Source organism: Phyllostomus hastatus, unplaced genomic scaffold, assembly GCF_019186645.2.
Source record: "Phyllostomus hastatus isolate PE091 unplaced genomic scaffold, TTU_PhHast_1.1 phas_scaffold_501, whole genome shotgun sequence".
NCBI classification, from domain to species: domain Eukaryota; kingdom Metazoa; phylum Chordata; class Mammalia; order Chiroptera; family Phyllostomidae; genus Phyllostomus; species Phyllostomus hastatus.
Window position 1 is genome coordinate 16,880,162 of NW_025334033.1, and position 20,233 is coordinate 16,900,394.

The 20,233-nt window shown below is 35.2% G+C and overlaps 1 protein-coding gene across 1 annotated transcript in view; it reads right to left on the reverse strand.

Moving 5' to 3' along the window:
* Positions 1 to 20,233, reverse strand: part of TRPM7 (transient receptor potential cation channel subfamily M member 7) — a 133,029-nt gene that overhangs the window by 68,341 nt on the left and 44,455 nt on the right. The window contains exons 8-11 of the mRNA XM_045823803.1: positions 19,629 to 19,803; positions 17,545 to 17,668; positions 16,297 to 16,369; positions 13,594 to 13,694 (exon numbers count right to left, since the gene is read on the reverse strand). Of these exons, the coding sequence (XP_045679759.1) occupies positions 13,594 to 13,694; positions 16,297 to 16,369; positions 17,545 to 17,668; positions 19,629 to 19,803 (473 nt within the window). The remainder of the gene's footprint in view (positions 1 to 13,593; positions 13,695 to 16,296; positions 16,370 to 17,544; positions 17,669 to 19,628; positions 19,804 to 20,233) is intronic.

Consider the following 20,233-nt stretch of genomic DNA (forward strand, 5'->3'; position numbering starts at 1 on the left):
ATTAGTTTTTAGAGACTCTTCTATAGATTTTGACAGACTTTGAATCAAATACTATTAAATTAGTGAAGACACATGCAGGGATTTCACTGACTATCACTAATAAAGGTCATGTTATTAATAGAATGTCATTAAAATATTAATGAGATTAAGTACACTAATGTTCTATTAATAATGAGGTATCAATGATATATTGATAATGCTAAATATATTAATGATATATTACTTTAATATCTCATATCACTGCTTCTGTATATTTTCATTTTTTGGTACCATGTGATTTTAAAAACTTTGTGGTAAAAATCAGTATCTAAATCATTGGGTTTTTTTGACCTGCTGCTTTTCATCTTATTCTGATTCTGTCTTCAGAAGCATACCATACAACTTCTATATAGCAACCTTTATTACTATTTCTTTCTCCAATCTATCTTCTATTTCCATCACTTAGCAAAGGATATGGCTTCCAAGATCTTTTTTAATATATAGCCCTGGCTGTTGTGACTCAGTATATTGAGTGGCACCCTGTGAACCAAGGGGTTGCCAGTTTGAGTCCCAGCTGGGGCACATGCCTAGGTTGTGGGACAGGTCCTTTGTGGAGGGCACCTGAGAAGCAACCACACAGTGATGTTTCTTTCCCTCTCTTTTTCCCTCCCTTCCCCTCTCTAAAACTAAATATTTTTTTAAAAAAGGTCTTTTTAATATAGACTAATTGCATGGCTTATATACGACAGTATTTCAAGATGAAAGAAATTTTTATGTTATTTTTCATCACTCAGTTCTACGTCATAACAAGGAAAATATTTTAACATTGCACTTAAATCTAAAATCCAACTAATTTATAAGAAAGTATACTTATTCATTTTCTCATATTAATAGCCTGCAATTTATTATGGCATGTTATTCCTGTTATTTTTATTATTTCCTTATTTCTCTTATCACATACAAATTCTATTTCTTATTATTTATTCTAACATTAAAAACTTTTACTCAATTGCCTACTTGGTCCTCTCTCTGCTTTTACTTTGTTCTGCCCCTGTAAAGAGTAGTTTCCTGCTCCCATGGAATTTAAGTGACCAATAACATTCCTGTATTAGTCTGCATTCACAATTGTAGCATTTACACTGATTCTACCAACAAGTACAAACACCTACATATTGAAAAATCTATTTTTATTATAAATCACTTTTGATTCTATTGCAATTAGGGCATTATATGGATGACTGCTGGAAGAAGGGGGAGGTCGGAGGTGGAGGGACTGAGCAAAGAGGAAAAAGGACTCATGGATGTGGACAACACTAGTGATTACTGGGGGAGGGGTATATAAGGGGGATAAATGGTAATGGAAAAAATGCAATTAAGATTAAACTAAAATAAACAATTGGGGCACTATATTCTTTTAAAAATTCATGTAGTGTTTATAAAATTTCATTTTCATAAGATAAAAAAAGGATACTACAATTTTTTTTTTGTTTTAGAAAGGCAGTGTTTCACCGAATTGGGTTTAAAACCACTGCCCTAGAACAACAACAAAGCCTAACAAAATTTTCATACCTGAAAAAATGAAAAAACAAACATGCAGTTAAAAAATAAAGTATCTGCTTCTGGCCGGGGTAGCTCAATTGGTTAGAGAATCATCCCAATATGCTGAGGTTACAGGTTCAATTCTGGGTCAGTGCACATACAATAAATAACAAATGAATGTATAAATAAGTAGAAACACATATTAATGTTTCTCTCTCTCTATGTCTCCCTCCTCCCTCTCTAAAATCAATACATAAAAATTAAAAAATAAAAAAGTATGTGCTTTGTAAGCAACATTTCTTGATATACTCAATGCACATGGAACTAACTATCAAGAAGGAAAAAGGGCACTGGTTGGGTGGCTCAGATGGTTGGAGCATCATCCGTATGCCAAAAGGCTGTAGGTTCGATTCCCAGTCAGGGCACGTACAGAAGGCAATTGATTGCTGTTTTTCTCTCACATCAATGTTTCTCTCCCTCTCTCTCAAGTCAATAAACATATTCTCAGGTGGGGATTAAAAAAAAGAGGGGAAAAAAGGTAAAATAATTGTCCTGCGAAGTTTACATTAAGCATAAAAGCAGCACAAAATCAAAGAGACAATACTGTGTAGAACAAATTTATGAGATAAACCACATATACATAGAAGATGGAGTCTGTCAGTCTTTACATCTGAGGAGACCAAAATTCCAATGAAATTTTTCAATGGAATAAAGGTTGGCTTATTGTAGGAGTTTTACCACAGCTGATGAACGTCAATTTCTTCCTCTATAATATTTTTAAGAAGGGAGGTGACTAAATAGTTATTATAATATGGGAAATGCATTCCCATGGCTTAAAAAAAACACATAATAAGTGTGCCAGGTTCGATTCCCAACCAGGGTACATGCCTGGGTTGCAGGTCATAACCCCCAGCAACCGCACATTGATGTTTCTCTCTCTGTCTATCTCCCTCCCTTCCCCTCTAAAAATAAACAAATAAAATCTTTAAAAAAAAGTAAAATCTTAAAAAAATTAAAAAAAAAACACATAATAAAATGGTATTTAAAAAATCTTTCTTTCCTCTGGCCCTCATTTCTGCAGACATATCCCATATGCACAGTTTACAGGAAGGCTCTATGACTACATAGTATATGTGGATAATCATTCATAAACCAAATTTGCCACAATTAAGATCATGCTAAATATACTTTTCTGTAATTTGCAGTTTACATTATGTAGACAGAACAGACCTAGCTCATCACTTTTAAATCTTTTTTTTTTAAAGATTTTATTTATTTATTTATTTTTAAAGAAAGGGGAAGGGGAGGAGGAGAGAAACATCAATGTGTGGTTGCCTCTCATGCGCCCTCTACTGAGGACCTGGCCCACAACGCAGGCATGTGCCCTGACTGGGAATCTAACCCAGTGACCCTTCCATTAGCAAGCCAGCACTAAGTCCACTGAGCCACACCAGCCAGGGATAGCCCATCCTCTTTAAAGGCAGGATAATATTCCAAAGTATGGATAAACATCTAAGCTATCAGCCTACTACTGATTCAGATATGTAACTAAAGTTTGGCAAACACTCACCATGTGCCAAGCTGTGAATAAAGCAATGAACAAAACTGAAAAATATTCTTGCTTCATAAAATTTACTTTCTAGGAGTACAGACAGAAACAAATAGCTAAAATATATGGCTTATCACAGGGAGATAAATGCTAAAGAGAAAAAATTGAAGAGAGGAACATTGCAAATGCTGTAACAGAGGGCTGCTATTAAGATAGGGTGAACAATAAAGCCAGAGTGTGGAGTAAATATTTGGTTAGAAGTCAGAAAGAGAACAGGAAGTCCAGCAATTTATCAAGGGGAATAATGTTCCAGACAGAGAAACCAGCAAGTACAAAGGCCAGAAACAGGAGCATGCTTAATATGTTCTAACAACAAGAAGGCCAACATGATTACATAAAAGAGAACAAGGGGATAAGTGATAACATGTAAGGTAAGAGGTGTAGTAATGGGATAAATGTAAAGCCTTGTAAGCCATCATAAGGCTCTGGATTGTGCTCTGTAAATGTCATATTATCCATCTTCTGTCTGTAAAAGGGGAGAAAGAATGGGAGTAAGGAAACAGCACAGGATGCTACTAAAATACAAAAAAAGGATGATAATACACTGGACCAGAATAAAACTGGGTATTTTTAAAGTAAATCTGAAAAGATTTATAAATGAAATTTCATTGTCATATATAAGAAAGAGAAAAACAAAAACAATCACCTGAAGGTTTCTTTGTCTAAGACTGGGAAGAGGTTGGTGCCATTCAATAAGACTGGGAAGACTGCAGAAGGAACGGATCTAAACATCCAAGAGAACATCAGTTCTCTTCTACATAGCACACTACTTTTTTTTCCCTAACCTAAACACCTTCACCCATTTCTTTCACCCCAAACCCTGCCTCTGGCAACTACCAATCTATTCTATTTATGAGATTGGTATGTTTTTTTAAATTTCATATATAAGAGATCATCTGGTATTTGTCTTTCAGTCTGACTTATTTCATTTAATGTAACACCCTCACGGTGTGTGTGTTACCATTGCTTTACCGATTCATTCATCAATGACACTTAGATTATCTCTATATCTTGACTACTGTAAATAATGCTGCAATAAACACACAGGTACATATACCTTTTCAAGTTACTATTTTCAGTTTCCTCAGATAAACACTCAGGATTGGAACTGCTGGATCATATGGTAGTTCTACTTTTAATTTTTTGAGGAACCTCTATACTGCTTTCCATAGTAGTTACACCAAATTACATTCTCACCAACAGTGCACAAGGGTTGCCCTTTTCTCCATATCCTCACTAACACTTCTTATTTCACGTCTTTTTATAACAGTCACTCTAAAAGGTGTGAAATAGTATTTTATTTGCAATTTTGATTTGCATTTCCTGAATGATTAATGATATTGAGTATATTTTCATATACCTGTTGGCCATTGGTGTGTCGTCTTTGAAAAAATATCTATCAGATCTTCTGCTCATTTACATATTTTTTATCCTCAACTAAGGACATGGTCATGATTTTAGAGAGGGGAAAGAAGGGAGAGACAGGTAGAGAAACATCAATGTGAGAGAGAAACATCTATCAACTCTCACCCATACGCACCCTGACTGGGGACCAAACCTGCGACTGAGGTATGTGCCCTGGCCAGAGTTTGAATCCACAACCCTTCAATCTATGGGTCAAGATCCAACCAACTGAGCCACACCAGCCAGGGCTCCCTGTGTTTTCTTATAGGAGTCTCTGGTATCAGGACTTAGGTTCAAGTCTTTCATCCATTTTCAGTTCATTTTTGTCTGTGGTACAAGATGGTGGTCAGGCTTCATTCTTTTGCAGGTTGCTGTCAGTTTACCAAAATCATTTATTGACAAGATTGTTCTTTTTTTTTTTTAAGACTTTATTTATTTATTCTTAGAGAGAAGAGAAGGGAGGGACAGAGAGAAGCATCATTGTGTGGTTGCCTCTTGCGCGCCCCCCTCTGGGGACCTGACCCGCATCCCTGGCATGTGCCCTGACTGGGAATCAAACCTGAGACTCTTTGGTTCTCAAGCTGGCACTCAATCCACTGAGCCACACCAGCCAGGGCATAAGACTGTTCTTATTCCATGGTATATGCTTGGTTCATTGTCATAAATTGACTGACCATGTATGCATGGGTTTATTTCTGGATTCTCTATTCTGTTTAATTTTATCTATGTGTCTGTTTTATGTTAATACCATAATGTTTTAATTACCACAGATCTGTAATATAGTTAGAAACCAGGGAGCATGATACCTCGAGCTTTGTCCTTCTTATTCAACACTGCTTTGGCTATTCAGGGTCTTCTGTGTTTCCATACAAATTTTGGGATTATTTTTTATATTTCTGTCAAAAATACCACTCGAATTTTGTTAAGTACTGCAATGAATCTTTAGACTGCTTTGGGTACTATGGACATTTTAATAATATTGATTCTTCCAATCCATGAGCATAGAATATCTTTCCTTTTGTGTTTTCTTCAATTTCATTCATTAATTTTTTTTTAGTTTTCAATACACAGGTCCTATATCTCCTTGGTTAAATTTATCCCTAGGTATTTTATTCTTTTTGAAGTTATTGTAAATAGGATTTTCTTTTGAAAGATTTTATTTATTTTTAGAGAGAGGGAAAGAGAGGGGAGAAAAAGAGGGAGAGAAACATTGTGGATAGAAACATCAATTGGTTGCCTCTTGCACACACCCTGACCAGGCACCAAACCTACAACCAAGCATGTGCCATGACTGGGAACTGAACCAGTGACCCATTTCTTTGTGGGAAGATGCCCGACCAATTGAGCCATACCAGTCTAGATGTAAACGTGATTTTCTCAATTTCTCTTTTTGATAGTTCATTATTAGTGCAAAGAAATACAACACAGTACCAATGGTATATTTCACAGATATAGAACAAAAACTTCAAAACTTCATCTGGAACCATAAATAACCCTGAATAGCTGCAGCAATTTTGAGAAAGAAGAGCAAAGTAGGAGAGATCACAATACCTGATATCAAACTATATTACAAGGCCATTGTAATCAAAACAGCCTGGTACTGGCATAAGAACAGACACATAGACCAATGGAACAGAACAGAGAGCCCAGAAATAAACCAAAGTCTCTACAGTCAATTAATATTTGACAAAGGGGGCAGCAGCATAAAATAAGGTAAAAATAGCCTCTTCAACAAATGGTGTTGGGAGAGCTAGACCACTACATGCAAAAAAATAAAACTCGAACACCAACTTACACCACACACAAAAGTAAGTTCAAGGTGGATAAAAGATTTCAATATAAACCGTGACACCATTAAAGTCCTAGAGGAGAACACAGGCAGGAAAATCTCAGATATTTCATGCAGCAATATTTTCAATGATATGTCCCCTAGAGCAAGGGACATAAAGGAAAGAATAAACAAATGGGACCTCATCAAAATAAAAAGCTTCTGCACAGCTAAAGAAAACAGCATTAAAATGAAAAGAAAACCAACTGTATGGGAAAACATATTTGCCAATGATACCTCAGACGAGGGTTTGATCTTCAAAATATATAAAGAACTCACACGACTCCACTCTAAGACGACAAGCAACCCAATTAAAAAATGGGCAGAGGACTTGAACAGACACTTCTCCAAGGAGGACATAGAGAGGGTTCAGAGACATATGAAAAGATGCTCAATACTGCTGAGAGATCTGCATCTCATATCAGAGAGATGCAAATTAAAACCATAATGAGATACCACCTCATACCAGTCAGAATGGCCATCATAAGCAAAGCAACAAACAAATGTTGGAGAGGTTGTGGAGAAAAGGGAACCCTAATACAGTGTTGGCGAGATTGCAGACTGGCGCAACCACTATGGAAAACAGTATGGAATTTCTTCAACTAAAAATGGAACTGCCTTTTGACTCAGCAATTCCACTGCTAGGATTATATCCCAAGAACCCTGAAACACCAATCCAAAAGAACCTATGCACCCTAATATTCCTAGCAGCACAATTTATAATAGCCAAGTGCTGGAAGCAACCTAAGTGCCCATCAGCAAATGAGTGGATCAAAAAACTGTGGTGTATTTACACAATGGAATTCTATGCAGCAGAAAGAAAGAAGGGGCTTATACCCTTTGCAACAGCATGGATGGAACTGGAAAGCATTATGCTAAGTGAAATAAGCCAGGTGATGAAAGACAAATACCATGTGATCTCACCTTTAACAGGAACCCAATCAACAAAACAAACAAGCAAGCAAAATATAATCAAAGACACTGAAATTGAGAACAGGCTGACAGTGACCAGAGGGGTGAGGGGAGGGGATTAGAGGGGAAAAGGATGAAGGGTTTCCAGGAACAATTGCAAAGGACCCATGGACAATAACAAGAGGGGGTGGAGACAGGGGAGGGAGGTGGGGATGGCTGGAGTGGTGGGGGGGGCAGGGCAGAAAACTGTACTTGAACAACAATTAAAAAAATGTTAAAAATAAAGAAATAAAATGTAGATGACCTACCATTAAAAAAAGAAACACAACAGACTTTTCTGTATTGATTTTGTATCCTACAATATACTAAATTTGTTTATTAGTTCTAACATTTTTTTATGGCATCTGTCTTTAAGGTTTTTCATATATAATATGTCATATGCAAATAGTGACAATTTTGACAATTTAATTTCTTCTTTTGCAATTTGAATACTGTTTATTCCCTTTTCTTGCCTAAATGTTCTGGCTAGGACTTCTAATAATATGTCGAATAAAAGTGGTGAGAGTGGACACCCTTGTTCCTGATACTAGGAAAAAAGCTTTCAGCTTTTTACCATTGAGTATGCTATCACCCGTGGGCCTGTCATATATGGCTTTTATTATGTTGAAGTATGTTCCCTCTATAGCCACTCTGTTGAGCTTTTTCATAAATGCTATTGAAGTCTATCAAATGCTTTACCTGTACGTACTTGAGATGATCATTTTTTTAACCTTTATTTTGCTAATTCAGTGTATCGCACTGACTGATTTGCGGATGTTAAACCATCAATGCATCTCTGAAATAAATCTTACCTGATTGTGGTAATGACCCTTTCAATGTAGTGTCGAATTTGGCTTCCTAACATTCAGCCGAGAATATTTTAAAGCTGTTATCTAAGAGCGTAATTCAATCACTCTGAGTAAAGGTGCTGAGTTCCTCCCTTTAAGGCCACTGACAAGTCTTGGCACATCCTTGACTACCAGGAGTTACTTAAAATATAATAGTCTGCTTGAACAAGCAGAAAGGTTTCAGTGACAATATAGAGTTAAGACAGAGTTAAACGACAAGTTTCATCTCCTATACAAGGCCATTACTTCAATACTGAAAGAAGTGGCTGTTTCATGTACTATATAGAAACAAATATGGAGAAAGAAAGTCAAGTAAAATAAAAAAATAAATATATTGCTGATGATAGAACAAACTAAAACTATATGAAAAAATCTTTATGGCATGGACAAAAATAAATTAGTTGATAAATGAGTTCAAAGTAATGGTCATAAAGTTGCTTGCTGAACTGGGAAGAAGAATGAATAAACCAGTGAGAGCTTCAAAAAAGAAATGGAAAGTGTAAGAATGTACAAAATATAAGTCACAGGCCTAAAGAAAATTACATCACAAGGCTTCAATAGCAGACTAGATAAATCAGAACACAGGATCAGTGAACTCAATGACAGAGTAGTAGAGCTAACCCAATCAGAGCCAAAAAAGGAAAAAAGAAGGAAAAACAGTGAAGATAACTTAATTAACTTGTGTGACAACATCAAATGAATTAACACCCTATTATAGGGCCTCCAGAAAGAGAACAGGGAGAGAAAAGGGCAAAAATCTTACTTGAGGAAATAGTAGGAGAAAACTTCCCTAATTGAAGAAAAGAAACACATCAGATCCAAGAAACTCAGAAAGTTCTAAATTAAGGTAAACCCTCATAAAATCATAGCAAGATACATAGTTAAAGTGTTAAAGACAAGGAGAGAATATTAAAAGCAGCCAAAGAAAAACAACTTGCTACATACATGGAACTCCCATGAGCAGAACTTTTGCAGGCCAGAAGGGAGTGTGCAATACATTCAAATTGCTAAAGAAGGTATCTTCCAATTACTACTCTACATGGAAAAGTTATTAGTCAGAATTGAAGAAGAGATCATGGGTTTTCCAGACAAAACAAAGCTAAAGGAGTTCAAACCACCTTCCGAGAAATGTTAAAGAGATTTAATTAAGCCGAAAAGAAAGGATTCTAAGTAGTAATAAGAAAACATTTAATATATGAAAGAACAAATCTCACTGGAAAGGTAAAAGAAAAGACAGTGGATTAAAAGGTGAAAGTAAAGATATATTAATCACCTATAATGGTAGTATGAAGGTTAAAAGACCAAAGTAGTAAAAATAACTATGGTTATAACCATTAAGAAATATACAAGATAAAAAGATCTAAAATGTGAACAACATAAGACATCATAGGAGAAGTAAAATGCTGAGCTTTAGAATAAGATCAAACTTAAGTTGCTGTAAACCTAAAATAAACCATTACAGTTATAAGCTATTATATGTAACTTTCATGATAACCACAAAGCAAAAAACCCACCGTTAATAGACAAAAGATGAAAAGAATATATCATTAATGAAAGTCATCAAACCACAAAGGAAGAGCACAAGAGAAGAAACAGAGAGGAGTTACAAAAACAGCTAGAAAACAATTAGCAAAATGGCAATATGTACATACCCATCAATAATTGCTTTAAATGTAAATGAAATAAATGCTCTAATCAAAAGACATACAATGGCTGAATGGATAAAAAACAAAACCCACCTATATGCTGCCTACAAAAGAATCACTTTTAATGGATACACAGACAGACTGAAAGAAAAGGGATGGAAAAAGATATTCCATGCAAACGGGGAATTGAAAAAAGCTAGAGTATGCATACCTGTAGCAGACAAAACAGACTTTTAAAGAAAAAAACTGTAATAAGAGACAAAGATGGCCAAGGCTAGCACAAATAGCAGCCATCTCAGATTGCTTTACAACCCAGGCAGGGTGGCCCTGGGCAAAACAAAGATGGGGGCTGACCTAGGCCTGTACCACACAGGAAACTCCAGAGCTTGCACAACCAGCAGACAACTACAGTCCACATCAGAGCACCACCACCCTGCCCCTACAGAGCTGATCTTACATGGAGGGCAGAGGTTGCTGGTCTTTGGTCATAGACAGTCTTTGCAGCTGACTGGCCTGGGTAAATCCCTTCCACTGACCTGCCAACAGCAATCAAGGCTCAACTACAACAGGATGGTGTACTCAGCCCAAACAGAGGGTACATCTTGAGTACAAAGCATGGGTGATAGGGGAGCCTGTGCCATTGGACCCTACAGGATACTTACTACATTAAGCCGCAAGACACGGTGTCATAGCAGCTCTATCTAATCAATAGAAACAAATACAGAGAGGCTGCATCTATCAAATGCAGAGTTCAAAACACTGTTTATAAGTATGATCAAGGAACGTAGTGAGAACCTCAGCAGCATAAAAAAGAGCCAGTCAGAAATGAAGGGTATACTAATTGAAATAAGGAACAATTTACCAGGAAACAACAGTATAGTGGATGAAGCCAAGAATCAAATAATATGGAAGCAAAAATTGAAATTGGAAATCTATGTGACAAAATAGTGAAAGAAAACTTCCCTAATTTGGAGAAGGAAATAGATATGCAAGTCTAGGAAGCACAGAGAGTCCCAATTATGATGGATGCAAAAAGACCCACTCCAAGACACATCATTAGTAAAAACCCAAAGGTTAAAAATAAAGAGAGACTCTTCAAAGTAAGAGAAAAGAAGTTAGTTACCAGAAGGTTGCCAGATGGGAGGAGGGAGGAGGAGAACAGGTGAAGAGGTGAGGGGATTAAGAAGTACACATAAGTGGTACAGAACAACCATGAGATGTAAAGTACAGTATAGGAAATTGAGTAGCCGAAGAACTTATATGCATGACCCATGGACATGAACAACAGAATGGGGATTGCCTGAGACAGGGTAGGGGACACTTGGGGAGGGGAGGCAAAGGGAGAAAAATCTAAACAACTGTAATAGCATAATCAATGAAATATAATTTTTAAAAAAGAGACAAACATGGGCATTACACAGTGATAAAGTGGTTCATTCAACAACAGCATATAAAATCTGTAAATTTATGTATCCTACATGGGGAGCACCTAAATATATAAAGCAAATATTAATAGACCCAAAGAGAGAAATAGCAATGCAATAGCAGGAAACTTTAATATCCCGCTTACATCAATGGAGAGATCATTCAGACCAAAAAAAAAAAAAAATCAACAAGGAAATATCAGCTTTAAGTGGCACTTTAGACTAGCAGGCCTTAACAGATACACACAAAACATCCCATCCAAAAGCAACAGAATACACATTCTTCTCAATGAACATGGAATATTTTCCAGGCCACTAAACAAGTCTTAATAAATTTAAGAGGATTAAAATAATATCAAGCATCTTTTCCACATACAGTAATATGAAACTAGAAATTAATTATACAAAGAAAAATGAAAACTTCACAAGTGTGTGGAGGTTAAACAACATGCTACTGAACAACCAACAGGTCAAAAAGAAAACAAGAAAATCAGAAAATACCGACACAAATGAAAATGGAAATAAATACAACATAACAAAATTTGCAGGACACAGCAAAAGCAATTTTAAGAGAGAAGTTCATAGCAATAAATACCTATCTCAGAAACACAAAAAGTGTTAACTTTCTACCTCCGGAATTAGAAAAAGGACAAAGCCCAAAGTGAATAGAAAGAAGTAAAAAACAAAGTTTAGAGAAGAAATAAATGAAACCAAAACCAAAAAGATGATAGAAAAGACCAATAAAATTCAGAAGTGGTTCTCTGAAAAGATAAACTAAGTTGACAAACCAAGAAATAAAAATAAACTTACCAAGAAAAACAGACAGGACTCAAATAAAGAAAATGGAAAGAGTTATTAAAACTGATACCACAGAAATACAAAGGATCATGTGGGACTACTATGAACAATTACACAACAAAAAAAGAGGCAACCAAGAAGAAATGGATAAATTCCTAGAAACATACAACCTATTAAGACTGAGTAATAAAGAAATAGAGAAGCTGAATGACTGATTACTGCTTTTTTTTATCCTCACCCAAGGAAATTTTTTCATTGCTTTCAGAGAGAGAGTAGTGGGGGGAGGGTGACAGGGGTAGAGAGAGGAAGAAGGGAAGAGAGGAGGAGGGGAAAGAGAGAGAGGGAGGGAGAGGGAGGGAGGCAGAGAGAGAGAGAGAGAAACATTGAGGAAAGAGAGAAACACTGACTGATTGCCTTTCATTTGAGCCCTGACTGGGGATCAAACCCACAACCTAGGTGTGTGCTCTGTCTTGGAATGAACCTACAACCTTTCAGTGTATGGGACAATGCTCCAACCAACTGAGCCACACCTGCCAGGACATCAGGGTTCTTTTTTGTTTTGGTTTTGTTTTTTGTAGCAAGAGAGGAAGTGAGAGAGAAAAACAATGATGTGAGAGAGAAGCATCAACCAGTTGCCTCCCACATAGGCTGGGACCATGGATCAGTGCCCAGACTGGGGGTTGCAAGCTCCCAGACCCAGAATCAACCTGCAACTTGGGTAGGTGACCTGACTTAGAATTAAACCAACAACTTTTCAGTTACTGGACAACACTCCAACCAACTGAGTCACACCAGCCAAGGCCAGGGCATTAGTTTTGAATCAATAGTTACAAACCTCCCAATTGCCCTGACCAGTGGGGCTCAGCTGGACATCGACCTACAAAGAGAAGGGTTACCAGTTAGATTCCTGGTCATGGGCAACCTGAACCCACAACCTGGTTGTGGGTTCAGTCCCCAGTCAGGGAGCGTATGGGAGGCAACCAATCTATGCTTCTCTCTCACATCAATATTTCTCTCCTCCTCTTTCTCTCTCCCTTCCCCACTCACTAAAAATAAATAAAATCTTAGAAAACTCCCAACAAACAGAAATTCAAGAGCAGAGAGATTCACTGATGAATTCTACCAAGCATTTGAAAAATTAATACCAATCCTTCTCAGACTCTCAAAAACCAAAGGGAAGGGAACTCTTCCAAACTAATATTATGAGGTCAGCATTGCCCCGATACCAAAACCAGACAAGAACACAAGAAAAGAAATTTACAGGCTGTGATCCCCCTTAATGTTCGAACACAGATGCATACAACACAGATGCATACAACATTACTTCTATGATTTTTTTTAATTCTAGGATTTTCAGAGATCTGTACACTAGAACAAGCAAGGTTTTACCAAAGAAGCAAACAGAATTTATTAAATCCTAAATGGATCTGAATGTTGTAGAAATGTTTAGGGAAACTAATTTTGCACTTTGCAGGTAAAATGTCAAGTTTGGTCACAGCTCCAACAAACATTTTGCTACTACTTAGTTTAATGTAACTACACTGTATATACAGATTATTTTACATACCAGCCACTGTTGTCCGTAAACAAATACATGATTTTTGGCAATGTCAACTCTATCCCATGCCAATGTAAGGATGAGCTGGTCAAATGCAGATGCATTCGTACCTAGTCAAATAAACAGTTCATAGGTTCAATTAATTTATCTCTATTAAAATATGAACACTCACAAATTCTCCCCACTCCTTTTTAACTAACTTACAAGCTGTCACTGTTCAGAGATAGCCTGTCTCAGGGAGATAAGTTTACCCCAAGAGTTGAGGACTTTCATTTCCCAACTCTATATAGAAAAGACACAGCCTTATTCACTACAAGTAATTCATAATGTAGAACAAAAAGAAAACAAGATGACTTGTTTCTATCATAGAGAAACTACTGACATGAAAAATATCCTTACAGGTGCTTTTCTGTGCATATATAGTAGGTTGACCAAAAAGTTCATTTAGTTTTTTTTGTACAGTAGCTCTAACAGTGCTTAGTTGTTTTTAACTTCAGTCAAAACAATTTTGTTAGGTTGTATTGTGACAGCTGTCAGATCAATATGCACTTAAAAAAACTGATCAAAATTGGTAAATTTTTTGCAAATTTTGGAAAAATTGGAAAAAATATATAACATTTTTGGTATATTATGCCTTATTATTTCAAAAAAAGTAAAAATGCAACTGAAATGCAAAAAAAAAGATTTGTGCAGTGAACAGAGAAGGTGCTATGACTGATTGTGTCAAAAGTGGTTTTGTGAAATTTCTTGGTATTATTGACATTTTGGCCAAATAATTCTTTGCTGTGGGGCTGTCTTATGCACTGGAAGATGTTTAGCACACCTCTGGTCTCTACCCACTAGAAGCCAATAGAAGGAGATAGCTGACATACTCAAAATATCCAAGTCAATCAAGTTATTGGTAAAAATGAAAAATGTTAATTTTTTATGGAAAAAACTAAAAGGACTTTTTTGCCAACCTGATAAATTCATATAAATACTTTTAATTATTTATACAAAAGTGGATCATAACTACATAAACTATTCAGCAGCCTACTTTATGTATCTTAATTTCATACCTTCATTTTCTATGACTTGTGAACGTCTGAGTTATTTTGAAATTTTTGGTGAATATATTTTTGGGCACATGTTTGATTATTTATACAGTATGATTTTGTAGAAGCCAAATTGGTAGGTTGAAGGACATTTTAAAGCTTTTGATATACTGCCAAAATATATTCCAGAAAGGTTGTAACACCTATCAGAGGTATAAGAATACCCAGTAAAAGGATAAAAAGCTTCTTTTTTCTTTAACTTTATTGTTATTGTTGACACTATTACAGATGTCCCCACTTGCTCCTCCTTTGCCTACCTCCACGTAACCCCACCCCACTGCCCTCTGGCCATCACCCCACGGTTGTCTGTGTCTTTGGGTTATGAATACACATCTATGGCTAATACCTTGTCTTCTTTCACCCCACATTCCCTGCTCCCTCCTCCCTGACAGCTGTTCCACGTATCCTTGCCTGTTTCTGTTTTGTTTGTCAGTTTTTGTTCATTCGATTCCACATATAAATGATATCCTATAGTATTTGTCTTTTCTCTGACTGGGTTACTTCACTTATAACACTGATCATCTTTCCACATTTCCCCCAAGCATTTGTAATATTCTGCTCCTATCTTTTACATAAATTCTGGCCCACTTTCCCATGAGGTAATCATTCTTTTATTATTATTAATTTGTAACAGTTTACTGTGATCCCTCCATATTCCTGGTTCCTTAATTTCCTCATCTATAAAATGAGGAAAATAATAGGAAATCTTTCACTTTAGGCTATTGTAAAGATAAAGTGAGATAAATACTCTCAACCACTAAAGCACACTAGCTAGCACACAGAAAGTACATGGAAAATATATTAGGTGCTCTCTTTTTACTTTTATGCAGTCGCACTTATTGATCTTTCTGTGAATGGTTTCTGGGTTTCCTATTACTATGGTCTTTTACCCTCAAGATGATGTATATGTTTTATTTTAGTATTTCTTAAATGTTTAATGTATTGGCAATTTATTGTGGCCTAATAATTGGGAAACTCTTGTGAATGACAATAAAACAACAGTGCTCTCTAGCTCTGCTCCTGCCAACTCACTGCACACTTGAACTTTCAGGCACCCAGATGGGACACCATTTTAGTTTCTAATTTTTGAAAATATTTTTCACTGTAACACTGTTTATTTTATCACTTAGATATTTTTGGCAAGATATTGACAGGAAAGCAGTTCAATGTGTATAAGCATTAACTCTTTAGTCCTGAGTATCTTTGGTTTTCTTTCCAAATTTTTCTTCAGAATGAAAATAGCATGTTCAAGAACACTATCAAATTTCTATCAACTAATATACATAATACCTTTATTTTTAGCCAATTAAAAATGAGACATTCTTAAAAAAAAATGAGACATTCTTAACAGAAAAATTAAATGGGTCTGGTCGCATAAATACTTTAAAATAATTCTTTAATATAACTTTAAAATAATTTTACAAGATAAAAATGAAAGCTAACTAATAGTCAAGGGAAGCTAACTAATTGTCAAAGAAAGCTAACATGTGCCTTTCACAAAAAGAAATTACTGAAAAATTCAGTTCCCAAACACTTTGCTAAAATAAAAAGTCCAATCTTATAGAAATAGGATATAAATGAAAGACATTACAAATAAAAACCAATAATTAAATCTTACCTTTGAGCAGTGCAGTAAGTATCGCTACATCTATATCTTGATGTTCATCTGATCCAATGTGGAAAACAGTGATCTATGTAAAGATTAATTTATATTATTATGTCTACATTTTAAATTTCTTTGAAGATTTTATTTATTTATTTTTAGAGAAAGGGGAAGGGAAGCAGAAAGAGAAGGAGAAAAACACTTATCAGTTGCCTCTTGCACACCCCCAACCAGGACCTGGCCCGCAACCTGGGCATGTGCCTTGACTAGAATTCAACTGGTGACTTTTCATTTTGTGACATGACGCCCAACCAACTGAGCCACACCTGTCAGGCCTATCTTTACCTTTTAAAAGCTAAGGCATAAGACACATACAACAAAAAGTGATTTCAAACTACATGGGAAATAAAATGGGAGAGGGAATGGTGTTTTTTGGATAGAAATAAGGAACCAAAAACATGAAATTAAAACTTTGTATCATTTACCAAATAAAATGGCAAGTACAATAAAAATGCTTGGTTTCACATTACATTCATTTTTTAACCTATCTTATGTCTTCACTAGAATAAGCAACTTAGGGACTGGGAAACTTATCTGAGAAAATTCTGCTGTTCCTTCTACAGAGTGAACACTTAATTCAAATAATTGTGCGTCTTTGGTGAGCAATATTTTTTTAACTGAAAATTTATTGAACTTACTTGAAATATAACACCATTTCAGAGGTTTTTATGTAATAACCTTTATAAAGTAAAAGACTATTTTAATAACCCCAATACAAATTTTTCAACTAACGTCATTTCCAAGTGTACAGAAATAAAATACATAAAACAGCAAATCATCCACTACTTATAGAGTTGATAAAAGATTTTCTCTGCAAACTTAAGCCCATTTTTTAGATGACTAAAATTCAACAGCACTAATTTTTAATTTGAGCACTCAGAGTAAAATAGTTTGCTTTTTGGTTTCTAAATATACTTTAGAGAAGCTAATAATGTTTTAGCAGACTTCCTTATCCCTAGACATAATCTATTGAGGTCTGGTTATGAAACTTTTCCTAAAACTTAAGTGCAAATATATGTCTCGATACCATGAAGAAACTATTATCCTTCTTCGATATCTTTCAACTTAAACAAAACAATAAATGACATCTTTACATGGTTAAAAATGATTTTAAAATCTTAAAATCCAAAATAAAAACAGAAGTTTTCATCAATTTAGAATGTGTGCTGAATTAAAAGGCTTACTCTGCTAAAATCTACTTACAAGCTCCTTTCTTTTCATGCACTCCATCAATGTTTGAAATAAATGAACTGCTTCACTCTGGCCAAAGTTAAATGTTTTTTTGATAGTTGAAATAATATCAGGTTCTGCTGCATCAGGAAGATTCCTAGAATAAGAGGAAACAGAACTTAATTCATTGATTTCAACTTTCATTATATGTAGATCTAATATGAAGTACAGGTGGATTGACGTAGTAAGACCTTTAAAGCTACTGTGTTAATATTAAACACTTGACCTGCATTGAAATTTTCTCCTTCATGAGGCTCTCACTATAAGCCATAAAGGGGAGAATGAAATGGAGTTATTTTTCTCTTTGAATTATTCTGAAATTTTTCTCCAAGGCAGGTGTTTCAATATCAGTCAGTACTCATATTTTATAAGATATTATATAAAGATAATTTTAAGATGTTATGGTTTATAAAGCAGTATTTCACCAAGATGTCTTAAACATGAGAACACGCACATTTTTATTTCTTTTTCTCAATAGGTATTATATTTATATGGCTCAAAAATGATACAAAATACTCTAAAATATAAAAATGGCCCTGGCTGGTGTGGCTAGATTGAGTGCCAGGCTGTGAACCAAAAGGTAGCTGGTTCGATTCCCAGTCAGGGCACATACCTGGGGGTTGCAGGCCAGGTCCCAAGTTGGGGGCATGTGAGAGGCAACTGATCGATGTTATCGCTGGCATATCGTACACGGATGTTTCTCTCCCTCTCTTTCTCCCTCCCTCCCCCTCTCTCTAAAAATAAATAAATAAAATCTTTTAAAAATTATTGTTCAATTATAGTTGTCCCCACTTCCCCCCCATTACTCTCCCATCCTACCCACCTAAATAAAATATATCTTTTAAAGATTCTATTTACTTATTTTTAGAGAGAGGAAAAGGGAGAAAGAGAGGGAAACATCAGTGTGTGGTTGCTTCTTGCACACCCCCTACTGGGAACCTGGCCCACAACCCAGGCATGGGCCCCAAATTGGGAATTGAACCAGTTCAATGTGGTTGCAGGCCAGCATTCAATCCACTAAGCCACACCAGCCAGGGCATAAAATCTTTAAAAAAGTGTGTGTGTGTGTGTGTGTGTGTAATTCATAATTAAAGTCACCTTCCCACTGACTTCCATCTGCCTAGTTTCATCTCAACCACTTTCAAAGAACACTATTAGTTTGTATAACTTTCCAGGATTCCTTTCTATATATACAAATAATTATTCCCTCTTTTTTTCTACATAAAAGGTAGCATAATATGCATGCTACTATGCATTTTCTTTCTTATGTATGTATATTGGTAAGCTTCTAAATTCTAGTACACAGATACCAACCTTACTCAGCTGCAAACTATTCCATTGTGCAGACCATAATTTATTTACCTAGTTGCTTTAATACACATTCTACTTTGCTCCAATCTTTTACTATTACAAACACTGCCATAACAAGTAGCTTTACACATAACATTATTCATATGTATACAAGTACATCTGCAGACAGCATTCTCAAAAATGGAACTACTGGGTCAAGAGATAATGTGCTTCTGTATGTTTGACAGGTCTTACAAAATTGTCCTTTAAGACGACTAATACATTTTACTATATTTTGCCATGTATAATGTGTATCCACATTTTTTAGCCCAAACCTTCAGGGGAAAAAAGCCTTTGTTTAACATTTTAAACTCAATTACTTATTTATTTATATTTATATACTTTTTTTGTATTATAAAGGAATTTTGGAATTTATTTTTGAACATATGATACAAGAAATTTTATGTAACAAATAATTACAAAATACAAGAACAGATACAACATATTTTGTGTACTACCCATGTATAATGCACATCTTTATTTTCCTTCAAAAACTTAGGCAAAAAAATACACATTATACATGGCAAAATACTAACTCATTCCAATAATGTGTCAGACAAGGTATTTCCTGAAGCCTTAACAAGTTATACTGTATTAAAGTTCAAATTTTCATGTTCATAACATACTAAAATGAATCTAATATCCCAAAACACCACACGCCCTTTTACATAAAAGTTATTAAAAATCTGTTGTAATCAAACACTTACCCTCCTTCTTCTGTTTGTTTATGAATATATGCTAGTAAATCTGCAGCTCTGCCTGTCCCCTCACATACAACAACTGGAACGGGAGGACTTTCCTGAAGGTATTCTAAAACTGTGAGGATAACATTTGGCCCACCCTCAAATATAAGTGCCACCACAGGAACACCTTGACCAATTCCTAAAAAAAGTAAAAGTTTAATGAAGAGATTAGACAAAATTAATGACATTATTTTTTACTCAATCAAAACAAAATAAAAAGCCAATATAATTTATCCCAAAACTGTGTTGACTTTATTTTCAACACTCAACATAATAATAGGCTGGCATAAATAAATACTGAATATGTTACTTTTCCACTGACTCAAAGTATGTTCTAAATGACAAAATTAGGAAATCCAATGTATAATTAGGCATACATTAGAATTTATGTATTTATTGAAAAGTAAAATTACTTCGTATATTTCACTAATTAAACTCATGATAAGAAATGTATAACATTAATTTCTTTTAGAGTTTATTTCTTAATTACTGCATCACTGAATTTCTCATATATATGTTTTTATTTATTATTAAGTTGTATCCTTCTGATTTTAAACATATTGAGACAT